This window comes from Coloeus monedula, assembly GCF_965178545.1.
Source record: "Coloeus monedula genome assembly, chromosome: 17".
Taxonomy (NCBI): Eukaryota; Metazoa; Chordata; class Aves; order Passeriformes; family Corvidae; genus Coloeus; species Coloeus monedula.
The window spans coordinates 16,354,941-16,375,216 of NC_138797.1; the positions used below are offsets into that span (position 1 = coordinate 16,354,941).

Genomic DNA, 20,276 nt, shown 5'->3' on the forward strand with positions numbered 1-20,276 from the left:
GAAGATGGCTTGAAAGAAGATCTAGAGAAATTTTAACACTGCTTTGCGTTGATCTGAAGTATCTTCCTAATTCAAGTTGTTAGAAAAGTCTAAAACTTTTCTAGAGAGAAAAGATGTCTGCTTCTTATTAGTAGGTCCCAATAGTATATATAGGTTTATACTGTGAAAGAAATGTATACCTTTTTGTTCTGATTTTCCCTGAATTCTCTTTTTTAATTAGAGACCGTGACTACCACCTAAAGACCTACAAATCAGTAATCCCTGCAAGTAAACTAGTGGACTGGCTTATCGCACAGGTAAGAAAAATTTAAGATACTGTCTTTGCTAAGGAGCACTTCATAATCCTAAACCTTTCCTTTTTCAGTATATAACAGAAAATTTAGAAGGGGTTTGGTTGCTGTTCTTACCTGTGTGCATCTGCTTTATTTCCTCCTTCAAGGGAGCTGTAAACAGTCTTGGTCTGAGACCATCTTAATTGCTGGGTTTACACAACCCAAAGCAACTGGCCACCATGATTAGGGCTTTAGACATCACATCATTACCAAAACTAGTCAGCAATGATAATAATTGTAATGGTGGCAGTAGTAATAAGAGTAATAGTAATGTGCTCTGGACATGCTTCTTCACTGTGGTACTGACTATAAACTGTTTCTGTAATTCTTATGACTCAAATGGAGAGATTGTATTGAGTAAACCTAAATTATCTTGTCAAAAGTAGTGTATCTAGTTTCACATCTAGTTTCTGTATGAAAAGGCTGAGACACATTTTGTGAAGATTGATGATTCTAAATGGCTCTATTTTCTGAAGATTTTTTGTTACTGCTTTTATTGTATTTGGGAAAATATCTACCTTAGTGAGCTGAAAGAATTAAAGCTGTATTTTCTAAATGGAGAATGCTATTTTCCTAGGGAAATGTTTTGAGGCCAAGGTAACGTCATCAGGAGTAGCCAAGCTGGTTTAAACCCTTCCTGTGCAAAGATTTTGTTGCCTAGAACAAATACAGATTGCTAAAGGTTTAAGCTGGTAACATTAGAAGGCTTTTCTTCTCCAGTTTATTTACAACTGAAAGAATAAATTGGATTTTTAAATCCCAGCCTCTGTAAAATAAACTACCCATTTATCCCATAAAATAACACAACATGAGCGTTGAGCATTGTCTCATTGCAGGATGTTGAAAATGAGGGAAGACTTGTGAAGACTTGAAATTTGTTTATACTAAAAGTTAAACTTCTGGTTTATTAAAGCTATTTTCTTGGCTTTCCTTGTGTGATTACATAGTCATGCAATTCTCTCAGAACTGCCTTGATCCCTTTTCTACCAAGACAACAGTGTTTAGTTCTTAATTTGTAAATGTGCCTTTTCTGGTCTCAGGCTCTTTAACAGAAGCCAGTAGTGCTGTGGATTGGCCAGAGCTGATCCTGTTTTATCCTGTATTTAAATAATGCTGATACACCTCAGTGATGGGTTTTGCCAGCATTTGCTTGGCAAATAACTGCTGCTCTCCTTAGCCGGATTTGAAGTACAACTGATGTTCTGCTGACAAGATCAGAAGGTGCCTGGTTGCTTAAAACAGTCAGTACACTACCCTGCAGCTGCTGTGAGAGCTTTCGGGTATCTAGTTCTCCGGATGGAGGGGAGAAAAGGTGTAATACTTGTGTAGGATACAGCTTCTAATTAAATAGGACTGAAAGCCATACACTGAAATTGATTCTGTTGCCAAAGCAGCAGGTGCCCTCCCTGCTGGAATGAGTTTAGCAACTGCTCTCACTGAGATGGTCGGCGTCAGGTTCTCCTGTGTCTCTTTGGGACAGGGTAGCAGCGCATCTCACATCAAGGAACCGGTATTAACAACCTTCGTGAGACCAGTAGGGCCTTCTGATTTTTACCAGCACTATTTAAAACTTACTTGTCTGCCTAAAAAGTGTGACCACATTTGTAAAGTCTTCACTTGTGACTGCAAATGAGCAGATACATAGAGAAAACCAGGCATTTCTTGTATTTAGCTGAGCTGTAGATGTAAAGCTTAAGGCTGCTGTTTCGGGGAAATCTGTAAATTCGCAAGTCACCTTTGGTACCTATTTTGAATGACTACACTCAGGGCTTCAGGTAGTGAGAAACGGAAGCCTTTGTAATCTGCTGTGTAAGCAAACTCCTGCTGCAGTTTTAACCTGTCTGACCTTTGGAGTTCACATACTTAGCTTTACTCAGGTTTTTTTCCCTTCAGCTGAATATGGATGGGATCTCTCAGCCTCTAAGAAAGAGTGTTACTGTCTGTGGCTAATGGGTCCTAAAGTCCAACACTATGATTTCAAATAAAATGTCTTTACACTGAGATAACATGGTATCTTTCCCCAATCCTGGTCCTTGTTCCCCTGATTCCTGTAGGAGGGAGAGATGCTGTCTGTAGGAATGAATAGTGTTTGGGCAATGGGATACCTGTTTTAATGGCTTGCTATTGTTCCCTACACAGATCATCCTGCTAATTTCAGAGCCACAAGCTATGTGCTGGGGAGGGGGGAATAATTTAGCGTAGAAAATCATCTGAGGTGTAACATTATTCTCCTGTTTCTAGGGAGACTGTCAGACTCGGGAGGAAGCTGTCGCACTGGGTGTGGGACTCTGCAATAACGGCTTCATGCATCATGGTAATACATCAATATTGCTTCCCTCAGTCAGTTAAATGAGCTCTGACTTCAGTCAGATCAGCTTTTTTAGGCTGTGCCATTCATGCTGTGTGCACGATTTGCAGGCATTCCTGCAGGTCCTTCTCAAATACAGTCCTCAAGCTAATATATGTCTAAGCCTGGTGCCTTCCCAAGGGAAGCCCCTTGCTGATAGTTATGGGAAGCACTGAAGGGATTACACAAGGTAGAAGGAGCACTTTTTTTCACTGCATCTCTTCCAGAGCCATCTGAGCAATGCACAAGCCAAATACTGTCCTGAAATACCACCAAAAATATCAGATGTTAAATAAAATTGCCTAGTTCTTGCCTCTTGGACAAACACAATTCTTAGTGCTGAGGCGTCCAAATCTGAGGTGCCAGACTGCCAAATTAGACATCATCCATCCTCAAACAGGGGAAGTAAAAAAATCACATCTGTATCAGTATCAAATAGAACATAAAAGTCCCAAGAGTAAACATAGCTTGTCAAATGAAACATTCAGTTTTAGTCATAGATAACATTTAGTCACTGTATTTTGAATAGTGTTTTTGAGAGCAGATTATTGTAAATAACTAATGGAGAATTTGCATAGTAATTAATAATAATGTAAGAATAGCTGGGGTCTTCTTAAAAGAATTTGGTCTGTTCTGACCCCATGCAAACTTTTGGGATTTATTGCATCCTTTGCCAAGGAAGACCTTTGCATAAGTACATGTTGAATGAAGGAGTTGCTCCTCACTTGCTGCTTTTATTGAAGCCCCTGGGTCTCTGTTTGGAAAAACTGGTAGAGAACTTTTTCATGCCTTCCAGAATTTTATAGATCTCATTTCCCTCTCAATTTTTTTTAAGGTTGAAGAGCCTTAGTCTGTGTGGATACCTTATATGCTTTTAAACAGCCCCTTTACCCCTCTTTGCTCCTTTTATAGTTTTACCATATTCATTTCGATGAGGCAAAGGAGCATGGGGTTTTGAGTAGCATCTTCCCTCCAAGAGAATCTTTTGCATTTTATATACATTCTGCATGCCAGGGAGGTCACATCATGTCATGAGCTACTATGCACTGTGAAGAAAATCATTGTCCTAAAATACAGAATTAGCTTAAAAATACTGAGCTGAGGAACTGACTGATAGAGATGCATCTGGTCTGTGTCCTGTAAAGACTGGGGAAATATTTAGAATTTCCTTTGACTTTCTTCTCTGTTTCTCTCTTTCTTTCTCCATGTAAATGCATGTATGTATTTCATATATATCATTTCCAGTCCTGGAGAAAAGTGAATTTAAGGATGAATCCTTATATTTCCGCTTTTATGCTGATGAGGAGATGGAGGGCACCAGTTCGAAGAGCAAACAATTACGTAATGACTTCAAGCTCATGGAAAACATCCTGGGAAAGAATCTTCTGGTAAGAAATATGTTAATGTAAACCTTGATGTTTCTGCAAAAATGGTATTGTTTTATAGTAGAGGAGAATAAGAAGGAAAATTATGAGAGACAAGAATTAAAATGGGCAATTGCACCTCTAGCTAGACTTTTCTTCACTGCATAAATGCTACTAATTCTTGATCTGCTTTGCTGTATATCTCCAGCTTCTGTAGCTCTGACTTTTTAGTTAGGCAGACTGCATAACTTATTGTAGGACCAAGGGAAATCCTTGCATTGCAGGCCCCTTTCTGGAGCACATGACCATCCTGCTGTACTGGGAGCTTTAGATGTACATTTCACACAGGTGCAAATGCATGGAAGTTCCTGCCTGTTTCCAGTGCACAGCTCAAGCCCTTTCTATTCCCAAGAAGCCCTTGCAAGAGTCTGGAAGTGAGCTGGGAGCTGGAGATGTTTTAGCAGACACAACAGTGTTGACTGAGGAAAAAGTAATGGGCTCTACTCTCTTGGAAGAGATCTGCCATCAAGTTTAAACACAGTTTAAATTCAAACATGGTTCAAACATGTGAGGTAAATATGTGAGGTAAATTCAGCTTCAAGTTAAAAGACTGATTAGAACACAGATATTTCAGGGCATCATTCTCTAAGCCATGTGAATGCTGTTTTTGTAGTTCTGAAGTGCATCAGTCACCCTCTGTCAAAAAGCAGTCCCATCTCAAACAGAAAACAAATGAAGAGCACATGCTGAGGAAAAAAATCTCCTACTTAGAGGACACAGATTTCTGTCAAATGTGTAGTAGTCATGCTTAAGTCATGAGTTGCTTTCACTTGCATGCATAAATTAACAGTCCCTCGAGTGAAGGGACTTGTGAAGATCCCGCAAAAGCAGTACAGTAAATTCATTACACTTATCCACAAAAAAATTGTGCCTGACTTCTGCTTTATGCTGTGTTTAGCAGTTATGAGCAGCTGTAATCCTGAGGCTTTGCTGTCTGTGGAACATCACTGCTTGCCTCTGTGCTAATGATAGGGCATTAATCCTTCCCATCCTCTCATCCCACCATAGGAGGTTTATTGGAATTTCCTCAGCACTGGCTTTTGAAATATGCTTTCCTACTGCTGTGAAATCCTAGCTGTTTAGTGGATAGGTTTCCCCACCCCCTTCATCAAAGTTTGCTCTATCACAGGAGAGTTTGCCTTTGAAAACAGAAAACAACAGAAACCTTGGCAAATACTTGTTAAAAATGCCAAGGAACAAAGTGCTTTCAGTCTGGAAAAACACAGTTCAAACAAAAGCTAGTATTTATTTATTTGCACAATTATTTCTCATTGAAGGACATAAATCTTGACAAACTGAAAAAATATACAACATTCTTTGCATAGTTGAAGAAAATTTGGATTTTGGCCTGACTCCAGGCATTGTGATTTGGTTACTGCAGTGTGCTGTGAACTTGTGATCAGCACCTCTACCTGTTAGCCCAAACTGACCACATCACAAATCAGACCTGGTTGCTTAGATCTGAGTATCAGACGAAGGAGAGTTTCCTGTAGAGATTGGCCATGATCAAAGTTGTGTGAGAGGTTTAATTGCACATGTGATGATGGAGTCCCAGCAGATTCAAAAGAGAAGCATTCTCAATGATTTCTGAAGATGATGCCTGCGTACATTTTATGTAGCAGTATCAAGACTCTTGTGCTGACTTGGAGATCTAGACTGGAATTCTAAAGATCATCAACTTCCCAGACCTGTAATAACTTCTACATTCATCCAGGATATCCCATGTTTCTTATCCTCTGTAAAGTGTGGCAGTAGTTGCCCAACTCTGCAAAATTTCAGCAGAGAGAGCAAAGAAGAACTTTCCCTTTGTTCTTCATTATACTGGTGTACCACAGTCTGTTGTAGCTACAGAATTAAACTCATGGATTTAAAACACCTCTGGGAGGAAAGCCACTAAGAGCTCATCCTCTAGGGATTTCTGATCCCAAGGGGACAGGCTGGAAAGTCAGTGACGAGGCATTCATCATCCAGGTGTATGCAGCCACATAAGGGCTTTGAGTGGTTTCAGATACTAACAGTGAACTCTGAAGTGAAAAATGCCCTTTAGGCTCTAAGTCTTCAATGGTTCAGAAGGAACAGTTTGAGTTCAGTGCTCAATTTCAAAGCTCACAAACGAGAAGAAACTTGGAGTCATACTGTATGTATTTAACCTCTTTTGCTAATGTTGCAAAACATACCTTTAAAGATAACAGTAGGGGTGCTTAGATTCTGAAGCTACTCATTGGAAAGCAATTTTGTTGTTTCAAATCTTGTTTTGTGCCCCAAAGCTGTGGGCTTGTGAAAAGCTGTGGAGACTGGAACAACCTGGGAGATGAGGTGGCAGGAAAGAAACTGTCTTTAAATGCTGCTGAGGGCCTCAGAAACCTCCTTCGTTTTCTGAAGTGTTTGGACTTGACATTGTCTGATACCAAGTCAGGCTGTTGAGGTGTTTCCAACAGAGAAGGGTTTTGCTGGAGAGCTGTAGGGAAGTATGTGAGAGAAGAATGTGCATCCTGGACCCAGGTTCAGGGAATGGTGGTTGATGTGCTGTGCTGCCTCTTCTGGTGTTGATGTCCCCAAGAGTTCAGGATGACAGTTCCTGCTGCTGTGTGAGACTGGTGTAATAGGCCATTCTTGGCACACCTTTCATCTCTGCAGATCCCATTCCCCTTGCCCATACCAAAATTTTCTTTGAATGTGTTCTGAGTACATTTGCCCCCTGTTTTTGATTAAACATGCTTGTTTTTCAAATGGTCTCATTTGTTAATGTGATTATCTCTCAAGACTAAACAGCTGCTGCCTTACATTCCAAAAACTGATTGGGCTTCAGGGGCATAGAAATAGTCCTTGCAGGTGGTGATTTGGTTAATAGCTTTGGACTCCCTAGGGATGAATGGGGTTCAGCTGTGGAATGGCAGTGTTCCTACTTTATAATAAAGAACGAATCATTCCCTTCTCCAAGTAGTGCAAATGGAATATTATCCATAGTCTGCCTTTTCGTAAGGGGTGTCTCCAGCACAGGAAGTTCTGAATGTTGATGCATGTGGGGCTTCTTAAAAGTGTTTTAGTTCTTTGCTTTCAAACAATACATATTTGCAATACCAACGATCAGAGAGAGGTAGGTTATTAAAAATAATAACAAGTAAAAGATCTTCTTGCACAGTACTGATGGCTTCACCCCAAGAGGTAGGTAAGGTTATATAGCTTGCTGGCTGCTGAAGTTGGACAAATCAAAGCCTTCAAGTTGTTTAATGTGTATTTCACATATGCTTTCAAAATTCAAGAAAAGAAACTGAACAGTCCCTTCAAATGTAAAGTGAGAATTGGAGGGAAGAGGTAGCCTAGAACTTTTCCATTGAATCCCAAATATGAAGTGATAAAAGTACGTGCTGTGTTGGGCTGAAACTCAGTCCACTTGCAACATTAAAAATCTAACCAGCAATTTACCTGATTTTCTAAGGTCCTTTGTTGAACAAGCACTACTAGCATTGCTTCTGAAAATACTTAAAAATAGCCAAAAGTGGGAAACTTACCTTCCAGTCTTTTTACTTTCCTGTGCATCCTCTAATGTGAACATCACCTGATAAGGACTTTTCCCCTTATATTATGCCATGCATTATTTTAACTTGACTGTATGGCTCCTACAGGACAGAATTATTACAGGACAGGTAATTACATGTAAAAGGACAAAATTTATAATCTGATGGAATTTACTTCAAAGGAAAAGGGAGGACAGTATATTAAAACAGTGCAGAAATCATCAGAAGCGAGGAAACAATTCTGGGTAATTTTTTCCCCCAGCTAGATTATGAATAGCTTTATTTTTCCTCTTAAATCAGTTCTGTTTTATCAGATGGTTCTTAAATACATAATATTTGTTCAAATGCAAGATGTCTATCAGTTAGATTTTCCACTCATCCATTTACCAGTGGCTAGGCTTGGTTTATTTTTCTATAATGGGGAGTGAGTTGTTAAGCTTTTTACTCATTGTTAATAAACCATTAGAAAAGGATGAGTGAAATGTGTATTTGTCATGATTGATATGATTTTAAAGGATATGTATAAGGTGGATCTGTATGACTTCAGTGCAAATAAGAGGAAGCAGAAATTCAGGAGTGCGAATTACGAAGGCTTCTGTCTTCCACACAAAGTACAAACTGAGCACAGGGTATGGAGTTTGTGTTTTTTCCCTTACACGAAGCTTGTTTGCCTGTCTCTAGAGGAAGGACTTACAGAAGTCAGAAATTTTTGTCTCACTGGTCAGATAGAATTTTAGCCATCAGACTGCCATTATGATGTAGAATTATGTAGTGTGTAGTTAGATCTCAGGTAGTCCCAAGATCTGCAATTTGTCTGAAACTGATAGCTGAGAAGCACTCAGATCAGTCATTATGAGGTATGTGGGATGTATTCTAAAAAATAAATAAATGATTCTGCTCAATCTGTAGTACATTCACCAATGGAAAATACTGAATAATGATGAATTCTGTAATCTAAAAGTGAAAGATCTATTGAAGGATGAAGAGCTAGGCATTAAAACCAAATGCAGTTTCTAATAGAAGAGTTGATTAACCATTAGAACAAACTCTCAGGGGTGGGAATAGATTCTTTACTTCTTAAAGACTGCAGATCATACCTGAGTTAACTCTGGAAAATCTGCTTTAGTATATATTAAGGACTCAGTGCAGAAATAACTAGGATAAATTTTATGGCTCGTGTTATGTAGACCAGACCAAATGATCTTGTAGTCCCTTTCCATTCTAAGATACAGAAGTCTAGATCAGTTGTGGCTTGCAATGAAAAGTCTAATTTCTTATCTCCAGTCTTCACCTTTTCTGTGAACTCCATATTTATGAACCATAAATATGTGTAAAATCTGTGCTCTGTTTAAGATTTTACCAGAAGAGGATGACTATGGATTTGACATAGAAGAAAAGAACAAAGCAATTGTGGTGAGGTCAGTTCGACGAGGGTCTTCTGCCGAGGTAGGACCTCACATTCATATTTTGGTATCTGAGAATGTTTCACTACTTTGAAAAGTAACAAACCATCTTTTTGAAATCTGTTTCCTTTTAAAGGCAGCTAATAGAAGATGGCTGTCTTCTACAATTCCTGGTAATAAGCTGTTTCTGTAAATTGATAAGTGTTTGGCATTACTGGGTGACTTGAATATTATTGATAAGTGATAGGATGAATATTATTGATAAGTGATAGGATGAGAGCAGTATCTGTGTGATGATAGCTTACCTCAGGTTCCTCAGCAACTTTAATTTAAGGAGGGAGGGAAAGTAACACTCTTTTGGGATAGCAAAGGTGTTCAATGGGAAAGGTTTATTTGAGTGAAGCTGCATTTTTAGATATGTATTTTTTCCTTAAAAAGCATGCAGTCATTTCTCTCCATGGTATTTTTTAATTCTACAGAATATATTTGTGTTGTTTCTTTGAAGTGTGTAGATGGCCCAAATGTCATAGGATCTGAGTATTTCTTAATCACCCATTTATCCATAGAGAATCCTTATGTGGATAACACAGTCTGATCTTCCATTTACCAAAATAAGGCATGGATAAACTGATGAAGATAAGAGAGGACTAAATGACTTGTCTGGGGCTTCACAGTAAATTGTGGCAGCACACAGGACAGAGCTTCTAATTAAAAGTCCAGGACAACCATTACAGAATTTTTGAATGTCCATGTTAATTTGTGGGTTACTCCTTTGGACTACGTTTAACTCCTGGATAACTTGCTTAGTGGAAACGGCTGAAGTGGACAGACTGATTTTAGCAAGTTGAGAATGTCACATGGGTAGGAATTTTGAACTGAAGTTTAGTGTTAGAATGAAATTATTTCAGTATTCCTGATTGTCATTTGGTTTATGGTCACCAAAGAAACCAATCCTATGCTTTATCTAGTACTCAAAATCAACATAGGTTGGCCAAAAATTTTATTAATCTAAACCTGTGCTGTGAACCATTGCCTGCCAGATAATCCTTCTGCCCTTTCTTTGGCTGGAAGCTTGGGGAATAGACTGCAAATCTGTTGTGTTTTAGGACAACGGCAGCACACCATTTTCTAAGGAATCTTCTTCTTGATCTTTCAAGATAATCTGTGACCACGAGCCCATCTTTTGAACTTGATCTAATTATACTGCTCCAGCAAAAAACTAAATCTGCATCTCTCTGAGCCAGAGGAAGGAGAGAGTAATGCTGTGTGGACCTCCTGTTTCAAGTCAAGAAACTTGTCAGTGGATTCCAGGCAGAATAGAAAAGGGTTTGCCACATTTAGAAGGAAACCCAACTGCTGAACCTTGAAGTTATACGAAGTAATTCTAGTCTGGAAGGTTTAATAATTTTGGTTCCTGGATACCTAACACCTAGTCCAAATATTGCTATGTTACATTTTAACTGGTAGAGATCATCAAGGGGTACATTTAAAGCTATTGTCCAGTGGGCACAGTAGGGGATCTCAGTTTTGTCATTGGATCTGTCTCCGACTCCCTGTGTGACCATTGCCAAATAACTAAAGTTAGGTGCAAAACCTAGGAATTAAAATCTTGTGGCTTTTTAGGCTAATGGAGAGCTAGTACTTCAGTTAAAGCAGAGACAGGTTTTTATCAACTCTTCAAACCAGGTAACATTTACTGACATGACTGGGTATAGGTTGCTTTTGCAAGGCTGATGGCTGAAACCTGCCCAGGGCTCCTGTGCCCAAGGTGTAGGAAGTCACACTTCTGCGTCTCACTGAGTATTACAGCCCATCTATTACAGGCCCCTAGATTTCAGTTGTGTCCCCCCACCCCTTGTTTTTTTATAGTCTCCTTTTTAATAGTACCTGAAAAAATTGTAGCAGAAAAGTACTAAGATTTATCCATTGCAAACTAAGATACATCTGTAGAGTGGCATATTTCTAAGGATACTAGTGACATCTCTTTGTTTTCTGTAAATGAAGAAAACTTGAAGGGGGAGTGACAAATGACTTGATGAACCAACACTACTTATAGAGTATTCCATGCAAAAATAATCCTAGAAATGTCCATAAGTAGGGAACAGTTGAACCTTGAAGCCTGAGCTTTCAGAGTTGCTGCCAGTGACCCAAAGTGCTGTGTGGTGTTTGTTCCCTTTGCAGATGGCTGGCCTGCAAGCAGGAAGAAAAATCTATTCCATCAATGAGGATTTAGTATTCCTACGCCCGTTTTCAGAAGTGGAAACCATCTTATCCCAGTCCTTCTGCTCACGAAGGCCACTTAGGCTTCTGGTAGCCACCAAATCAAAAGAGTAAGTGCCAAGATGGGCAGACAGAGAAGATTATTGAGAAATGTCAGTTACTAAATAGTACTTCTGCAGTTGTAGTGAAACCTCTGTAAACACTGTGCCCTGCAGAAGCCACTCAATAGGAAAACAGATGACAGAAATGAGGTACAAGAGTCACGGCTTGTTTTTAGTGATGACCCTTGGGCTGCTAGGAGAGGTTGGCATGTGTTCTCTTCATATTGCAGATAGCTTTTGGTTTCCTTGTGCACAAACGAAACTGAATCACAAAGATTGTCATTCTCAGGTGTGAAGCTTCTCACACTATTATATGTGCATGGGAAAACAATTTCCACCTATTAAAGCTTGGCTTATTTTTGGATGACTAACAATGTCAGTCCTTACAGTTTTTCAGTCTGTTATTGTTTCTTACAATGAGAGTTGGCCCTGTTAGTGTCTTGTGTATTGTTAAATTCTGTAATCCCAGAACGTGCCATAGAAAGTGAATGTCTCAGTGAACATTTGTTGCTGAATTCTAGTTCAGAGTGTCTTGTCCAGTCTACTTTTTTTTTTTTTAATTTTTTAATGGAAAAAAATCCTCTGCTGGTATAGGTCAGCACAGCTGCACTGAAGCTTGCCTAGAAATGGAAGTGAATATAAATGCCTTAGAAAGTTTCTGTCAAGTTTTATTCACTTAAAGATGTAACAAATTAAGAAGTGCCAAATTTTAATTAGCAAATAAAATCTCCCATCTGCCTTGGAGATTGAAGATGGAGTATATTTCTTCATTTGTTATTTATTCGTAAACACTGTGGATGTTTTCTCTCATCCAAACCCAGCTGTGAATGCTGGGGAAAGATGCTGTTAAGAACTGCCCAGAATTCTGGCAGCCTAATTTAAAATCATGCTTTCTCTTCTCCTTGATTTATCTGCAGGATTATTAAAATCCCAGATTGTCCTGAAGCACTTTGCTTTCAGATACGGGGAGCAGCACCACCATACGTTCACGCAGTAGGAAGAGGTAAGTAGAAACTCTGTGGTACAGTTAAGTTGGGAGTACAGCTGAATAGATACACGTGTGTATATAAAGTGTGTGTGTGTGTGTGTATCCGTATTTCAACGAAGACAGATCCAGGTTTCATTGTCCAACTTGTTCTATACAAGTTCTGACAAATTTAGTGACCACAGTGATGAGAACTCATGATAGACGAGAATCACACTCATATAACCATAGAACAGTGTGAGATTTCCTGCATCCAAGTGCTTATCATCTAAATATATTCTAAGACAGCGGTATCATTCTTGTGAACTGAGTGTTGAGTCTCTAATCCCATCAACACAATACAAGGAATAATTTAATTCCACAGTGGAAGAAACTTGAATACTGCAATGCACAATACCATGTGCATGATCAGAAGGCATTATCACTTTAGCTCTTGCAAGCTAGAAATGGACTTGCTTAGTGACCCTACCCTTGTTTCTTCTGAGACTACTAAGGTAAAGCTTGACAGCCACAGTGAAAAAACCCCCTAAAGCTGAGATAGTTGAGAAGAAGTTGAGAGGTAATGGTGTCTGTTGCTTCCTCAGTACTTTTGCCAGTTTGGGTCACTGGGTTCTGAAGGTGCTGTAGGATCAGCAGGTTAGTAGACAAGTCATAACACAATCTGGACATCACAAAGTGACATATGACTTGGAGACTAGTTCTTCCTTTACATAGGCATATATTGCTGCAAATTACCAGTATAACACAGAGGCAAACTGCTCTCCTTGATATTTTTAAAAGGAGAAAACACAATTTGACAGAGATATTTACTACTTCTGTACCTGATATATTAACTGAGCCACAAGCAAAGCACAGCTTTAACCTTTGTTACGCAGATGCAGAAAATGCAGCCTTTTAGACATACACCACTTCCTTCCTTCAGAACAAATGTGCGTCTCCACCTGAGTGCAGTTAGCTTAGGCAGCACCCACAGATGGCATTCCCAGGGACACACATTTATGACACCCTTTTATAGCAGCACCTATAACCACTTTTTCACAGTTTGGGAGTGCAAGCTGGAAGTTCCAGCTAGAAGATTGTACTTTTTCAGGATTTGGCCTGGAAAAGACAAATTACATTTGACATCATAGTCTTTTTCTATGGCAAATTGTGTAGCATGCAAGTGGTTCTGTCTTCCAGGTACAAGAGGCTGGAACAAATATAACAGTTTATACTTTAGCAAGACTGCAGCTAATGTAACCATAAGGCTAAAAGAGAAACGTATCAGAATCCCAAATGATTTCCCACAGAAATGTCAATTTCTAGCATGAATGCATTTAGATCAAGGAGGTGTCTGTTTTTCCCAGCACTACTGAAAACATGAAGGATAGACACATGATGTTATCCTTACACAACAAAGCTCTCTGAATAGTAGCAAAGGCTTAGTAGCAAAGGCATGACAGGACTGACCCAGCTCTTCTTACTTTTTCTAACCAGAAAGCTTTTGCAAACTTTCCAGTATTCTCATCCATAGGCAGATGGCATTTCTGTCTAACTTCTCTCCTGTTATTTTTCAGGTTCTGAGGCTGCCGCTGTAGGCCTTCATCCAGGGCAGTGTATTTTGAAAGTTAATGGGAATAATGCAACACATGGAAATTACAAAGAAGTTCTGGAGCACTTCACAGCCTATAGGACCAGGCAGCAGGAAGCACTGGTATGAATGCAAAACCTCAAAGGAAGTACATTAATTCCTGCCCTTCTTCTGCCCTCCCCTTTTCCTCTGCTTTTATGCTCACTAAATATTCAGATAAAGAACATCTACATGTTTGTTTTGACTCATTTCCTTCTATGCCAGGGTCCTGCTGTCACTGAGGGGACCTGATTCCAGTTGCCTATAGTTGCAAAACACATACAGATAATATGAAAGCCATTTCATACATACACTGCATACAGTACTGAAAATTACTAACCACAGAAGTTTACCCAGCAATTGATCTAGATTTTATGTTCTCTGAAGTTCAGAGAAAAGCTCAGGGAACGTTGATATTTCAGCCTACTTAGAAGATACAGAATTGATAGCTGGATTCACCTTTGTAGTCCAAATGTTTGGAGATTGAGCATTTTGAGGTCCTAGCTGAAGCCTGTATCTGTTGGAAGGGATTGTACCAGTGGGTGTACAGAACACATGAAGATGCTGAAGAGGACAGAGTTCAGCAAGCAGCATCCCCTGCATGTTTGAATGGCAGTCGCCCAGGCTCCAGCAAAGACAGCTCTGCACTAGAAGGACATGCAGAATTGGAATCCCTTCAAAGCAGCCAACAGGAATCAGGTAAAGATTCTCATGGGGGAAGAAAACCTAGGGACAATTCAGCGGCTTTCAGAAGGAAAACTGCAGTAGAAGTATAAAGTATAATTATTATTGTAGAATCTCTCTTGTCTTAACAAAGCTTTGTAATTGAATGAGGTCTGCCAGAGGAGGTATTTGTATGCTGCAGTTTATTCAGGAGAAGAAAAAATTGCGATACACATAGAAATTGTGCACCTGTGACTGTGCTTTACAAGATAGCCAGTTATGGGAGTGAAGAGACTCAGCATTTTTAGAATCCTTTGGTAGCCCCTGCAAACCAGGCATTTATGGGCAGTAGCTGATGGAGAGGGAAGGTCTGCAAGTACCTCTCCATACCTGCAAGAACAATCTATGTTTTCTGTTATTTTTGATTAAAGATTAAGATGTTAAATTACTTTCACCTGGAGCAAGTTTTCAAGGCATGTTACCACTGTGTCAGGAAAAGATGTGGGTGTATTTCTTCCAACTTTTGAAAGCATAGCTCAAAAAACAGTTCTACTCTCATGTTGAGGGCTTATTTGGAAAAGTAGATGTTAAGGGAGACTACTAAAGCAAAATTTAATCCAAAGGACTGAGCCTGGTAGAAGTGTGTGAGCAATTCCCTGGCAAATCTCAATCTGACTGTAACTGGAATCTCTTCTCTAGTGGCAATAGAATTGCTTTGTGTAAAAAATGTTACCTCCTCACCACATCTCTTCCCTGATATCTCAGTCTTCCAGAGGGCTATTGCAGACAACAGGACTCAGAGGTTAACATACTTCACTTCCCTTACAAGCATCTGCTAGTGAACAGAACTAGAAGTAGTGTCCTGAGCATGGATATGTGCACACATGTATGGAAGAAATCAGAATGGGGATTGGAGCATGTGGACTATCTAAACATCTGTCACTGTCTCCATTAGTGGCAAACAGCAAATGTCTTCCTTAGAATATTCTCTCAGTCTACAGCAGTACATAGTTCGAGACACTCCTTGAGCCAAAGGTTGTGTCACTGCATTCAGTAATTTTTCTCAGCAGGTTTCTCTTGCCTGGGCAGGCCTGTGTTCACATGTGCTGTCAGATGCTTCTAATGACTTCCTTTGGTTCCAGCCCAGACACCACAGACTGTTACTTCTCCACTGGTCATTGGTGAAGAAACCTCTCTCATCAGCCTAACTGTGGATAACACCCATCTGGAGCATGGGGTGGTGTACGAATATGTTAGCAGTGCAGGAATCAAATCCTTTGTCCTGGAGAAAATTGTGGAACCAAAAGGTTGCTTCAATCTCACTGCGAAGGTACTGAAAACTGGACATGGTCAGCTTTATTCCTAAACAGAATGGGAAACCAATAATATAGCTTATTACTGCCTGCTGTGGGCTTGGATCTTCAGTTGAGGTTGACATTAGCCTTCTCAGCCCTGCTTAGAGTTTTGTTCATTAGGATGCACTGAGTTACAATAGCTTGACTGGTATGAGCAAATCAGCAAGTGCTTCCAGGACTTCAACTGTTGAGGTAGATGGAGGAGAACCCTCAGCTCCTGTTCCTGTGGAATTCTTGCTTTTATCTGCCTGGTAACATACTCTCTGATGATATTCAAGATTAATCTTTTCAGGCAGGAATTTGCTTTACCTTGGAAGAAAATCAAGCAGCTTTTTCCCACCTGAAAGGCTGGATGGGTTGCTTTTTTGCGTAGAACTGCTGCTATTGGAAGGCAGTAGAGTCTGCTGAGTGTCTTTGTCATCTCTGACAAAAATGAGCTAATAGAGAATGTTTGTCACATCCCAGTATATTATCGTTACGTCCCATGAAAGCATGCCAGAGCAGGTAACTTGGACGGTGGATATTTCAATTCACTTCCACGATTCTAAAAATTTTTGAGGAATGTTATATGACTCTGAGGATTAGACACATTAGTGGTTCTCAGGCAGTAATAAAGGCAGCTTGTTCTGGAGGCAGCTTTATCCAGCCATGGGGCTTTGCCACTCACTGAGTGGAAGAAAGCTGTATTTTCCCTCCCTGTCAAGACTCATATCACTGACATCCTGTCTTTTTGTTCAGATTTTAGAGGCCTTTGCTGCAGAGGACAGTCACTTCGTAAGGAATTGTGAAAGACTCATATCCCTAAGCAGTGCTGTGGTCACCATGCCCCAGTATGAATTCCGGCAAATCTGTGACACTAAGCTGGAAAGCATTAGCAGGAGGCTCACAAACTACCAAGAGGTACAACACTACTAGTTATTGGTGAAGTCTTGAGACAATACTTCATTGTGTTAAGTGGGTCTTAGTATTCTTTATTAATGAATCCAAACTGTTTCTGAGGTGGGTGTCCTGGAGGCATGAGAACAGTTCTGCAAGTTACTGAAATTGCAAGTTTTGAGTGAAAAATACCTTGTCTGTAAATCGTTCCTTTCTGCTTGTCAGAGCTGTGGGTTAAAACATATTGTTGCAGGTTCATTTCCACTGTATTAATGAATAAATATGAGAACAGATTGATGCATGTCTTAGATAACTTGAATGTAACTACAGTGTATCATGGTGTAAACAAAGTATGTATGCTTTTTTTGTGCAGTTATCTGAGCTGCTTGAAAAGAGAGTAGTAGGAGATATAGCTAATTGCCTTCCTTTGTTATTTTATGAACTTTTTTTAATGTGTTATTTCAGCTGCAGCAGAAGTCTGAATTCCTGGATTTCTGGAATAGGAGGCAGGGAGAGAAAAGAATTGTCTGTATTGCATCAAATTTTTTTTGAAAGTGAAGTAACACACACCTACTTTATTTCTTCTAGTTTGCAGATGAATTGAAAACAAAGGTGAGCCCAGCCTTCAAACAAGCTGTTACGGAACCACATTCCCTCAACAGCATGGATTTCTGCCCCACCAACTGCCATATTAACCTCATGGAGGTATCATACCCCAAAAGCACTACCTCAGCAGGGAGATCGTTCAGTATTCGCATTGGACGAAAACCTTCTATTATTGGTCTTGATCCAGAGCAAGGTGATAATTAACTTTAAAGTGATAACTGATTTTATCTGTATAAAAAGTTGTGTTTTTACACTGCTCAGCAAGGTCAAATATAAACATAGTCTTGCCAGTACTCTTTCTTCCTCCTTAAAATTTTATAGTTAAATGGCAGCCCTCTTGTGTTGTGAAAAAGTAATGGATTTAAGGATAGAGAGGCTTCAGGTCTGATGTTTTTGCTAGCTAGGCTGTTTGTGCATCTCATGGTAGTTACATGTCCGGGGTGCTGTTGCCCTTAGTAGAGGTGACCTGCTTGAGTGAGCAGGGACTGATGGCAATGCTGGTGCTTCATTCAGGGGAACAGCTGAAGTCAATCACATTGTAGTGCTACTTTCTACTCTTATTACTAAATAAATTCCATGCACTGGAGTTGAAAGTCTCTACTTTGTCAGGGGATCTATTTTCTGATAAATTGCTGCTATGCAGCATTGCTCCTACAATCTGGTTGTTTGAGTTACAATATTTCTTTATCATGATCTCACTTAACATGTTTCTGATTCATTGCCTTACGAAGGTCAGAGTGCAGGAATGTTTGGAAGAGGGAAGTATAGACTAACCAACCTTCTGAACAATGGCATTGACTATTAAAATTGAGGTCTATAAATGAGCCCTGCTTGCTTGGGCAATAATATTTTTAATGCGAGCTAAGGTAGTTAGCAAAGTACTGCAACAAAACTGTCAGCATTTCTAAATGAAAAAGCATTAATTTATCTTCTGTAAGGACAGAATCCAGTATTTCTTTATATGTGTATGTGTGTGTGAGTGTAAATGTCTGTAGAGCTGGCATAATAACACAGACCGACTCCTGAGAACCCAAATTCATTAACTTTTCAGCAAATGCTTTTAGAGAGCTTCTGTGTTGACTATATATGTGTGGACATATGTCTTTACTTCCATAATTTAACCAGTTTCTGAACTGCAGTAAATTCAAAACAGCTAGCTAGCATGCCAGGGGAAAAAAACCAACTTCCTTGGGGTTTTGGGGGTTTTTCCAGAATGATTTTGTCATAGAATGTAATTATATAAAATAGTTCTGTGAAATTTTAGTTTTTCCTGTTAAAACTCCACGTATCCTAAACAATCATCATTGGGATGGAGTGGGGAAAGTCATGAAAGCCATACTAACTAGGTTCTTTAATGTTTAGTAGGTACCTTAAATCCAGTCTCATATACTCAACATTGCATCACCACTATGGCTGCACCATCCTGGAGATGTCCAGCCCCAGAAGATGGAGATCCTGATGGTAGCTTTGGCCAGCAGAATGGAGGAACAGTTCAGGAAGAAAGGGGACTCAGTTTTCTGCTGAAACAGGAAGACTGGGAGATGCAGGACTCCTACTTGCACCTTTTTAACAAACTTGACATTGCAGTGAAGGAAATGAAGCAGTATGTCATACAGATAAATAAGTGAGTACAAAATCCTGTATGCACTGGAGAAAGAAATTCTTATGACATTGAGGCATTAACCTCCAAAAACACATTGTGCTGTCAGCCCCAGCTGTCAGCCTCTTTACTCACCTGTTCACACCTGCCCTTGTATGACAGGTCCTTGCTGGTTGCGTCAAATCTACTCCTGGGCAGATCCATCAGTGTTTGTATTATTGTCCTTTGCTTCTAAAAGTCTACCTGAATTTGACAGCCACTGTTTTGCTTACTATATATTCCAAAATAAGAATCTATTTGATGTCAAGAGCAGTTTTGGAATCCCATATGAGCACAGACCCTTGAGATTTTGTCTGTCATAAGACAGACTAAGCAAAACATGTAATTGCAGGCCCGTTTCTCTATGGAACCTATGGTTTCCTTTCCTCTTTTTGTCTTTTTATTTCTGTCTTTATCATCACAGGTCTCCTAGTAGCAGTAACGAAAGATGGAGTAGCGTGTCTGTGATTTGTGCATAATAGGCAAGGTTTTGGTAGCAGGGGCTGCAGGGATGAGCTGTGTGGGAGGAGGCCTTACGATGACCTAAGCTGATGACAGCCACTTCCAGGAATCCCAGTAATGAAAAGAACAGCCCATTGTGCACTGTCATGGTTTGACCCCAGCCAGCAACTCAGCCCCGCACAGCCACTTGTTCAGTCCCTGCCAGAGGGATTGGGAATGGAGTCAGAAAAATAAAAGTGAGAAAACTTGTGGGTTGAAATAAAGACAGTTCAACAGGTGAAGCAAAAGCTGCACACAAGGAAAGCAAAACCAGGGATTCAGTCACTGCTTCCCAAGGGCAGGCAGGTGTTCAGAGTAGGGCCCCATCCTGCAGAATGGTGACTTGGGAAGACAAACGCCATGACTCCAAATATTCCTCCTTTCCTCCTTCTCCCCCCACTTTATATTCTGAGCATGGTGTCACATGATCTGGAATATCCCTTGGGTCAGCTGGGGTCACCTGTCCGGGCTATGTCTTCTCCCAGTCTCCCACACACCCCAGCCCCCTCCCCAGTGTGGCTGTGCAAGAGGCAGAAAAGGCCTCAGCAATAACAAAAACATCTCTGTATTATCAACCCTGTATTCAGCACAAATCCACAACAGTCCCGTATCAGCCAATGGAAAAAAATTAACTGTATCCCTGCCAAAACCAGCACATAACCAAAGCTTCACCTGACTGGAAAGCACATGGAGCCTT

General features: G+C 40.0%; 1 protein-coding gene across 2 annotated transcripts in view; it reads left to right on the plus strand.

The window, feature by feature from the left end:
- The window catches only part of PREX1 (phosphatidylinositol-3,4,5-trisphosphate dependent Rac exchange factor 1), a 145,062-nt gene that overhangs the window by 106,938 nt on the left and 17,848 nt on the right, over nucleotides 1-20,276 (plus strand). Inside the window, exons 14-25 of one of the 2 annotated variants that reach the window (XM_082293003.1) lie at nucleotides 221-296; nucleotides 2,574-2,646; nucleotides 3,925-4,067; nucleotides 8,975-9,067; nucleotides 11,206-11,354; nucleotides 12,263-12,348; nucleotides 13,887-14,023; nucleotides 14,467-14,638; nucleotides 15,745-15,932; nucleotides 16,696-16,857; nucleotides 17,422-17,632; nucleotides 18,802-19,063. In XM_082293003.1, the coding sequence (XP_082149129.1) occupies nucleotides 221-296; nucleotides 2,574-2,646; nucleotides 3,925-4,067; nucleotides 8,975-9,067; nucleotides 11,206-11,354; nucleotides 12,263-12,348; nucleotides 13,887-14,023; nucleotides 14,467-14,638; nucleotides 15,745-15,932; nucleotides 16,696-16,857; nucleotides 17,422-17,632; nucleotides 18,802-19,063 (1,752 nt within the window). The remainder of the gene's footprint in view (nucleotides 1-220; nucleotides 297-2,573; nucleotides 2,647-3,924; nucleotides 4,068-8,974; nucleotides 9,068-11,205; nucleotides 11,355-12,262; nucleotides 12,349-13,886; nucleotides 14,024-14,466; nucleotides 14,639-15,744; nucleotides 15,933-16,695; nucleotides 16,858-17,421; nucleotides 17,633-18,801; nucleotides 19,064-20,276) is intronic. The other variant, XM_082293004.1, reaches the window with a different exon arrangement.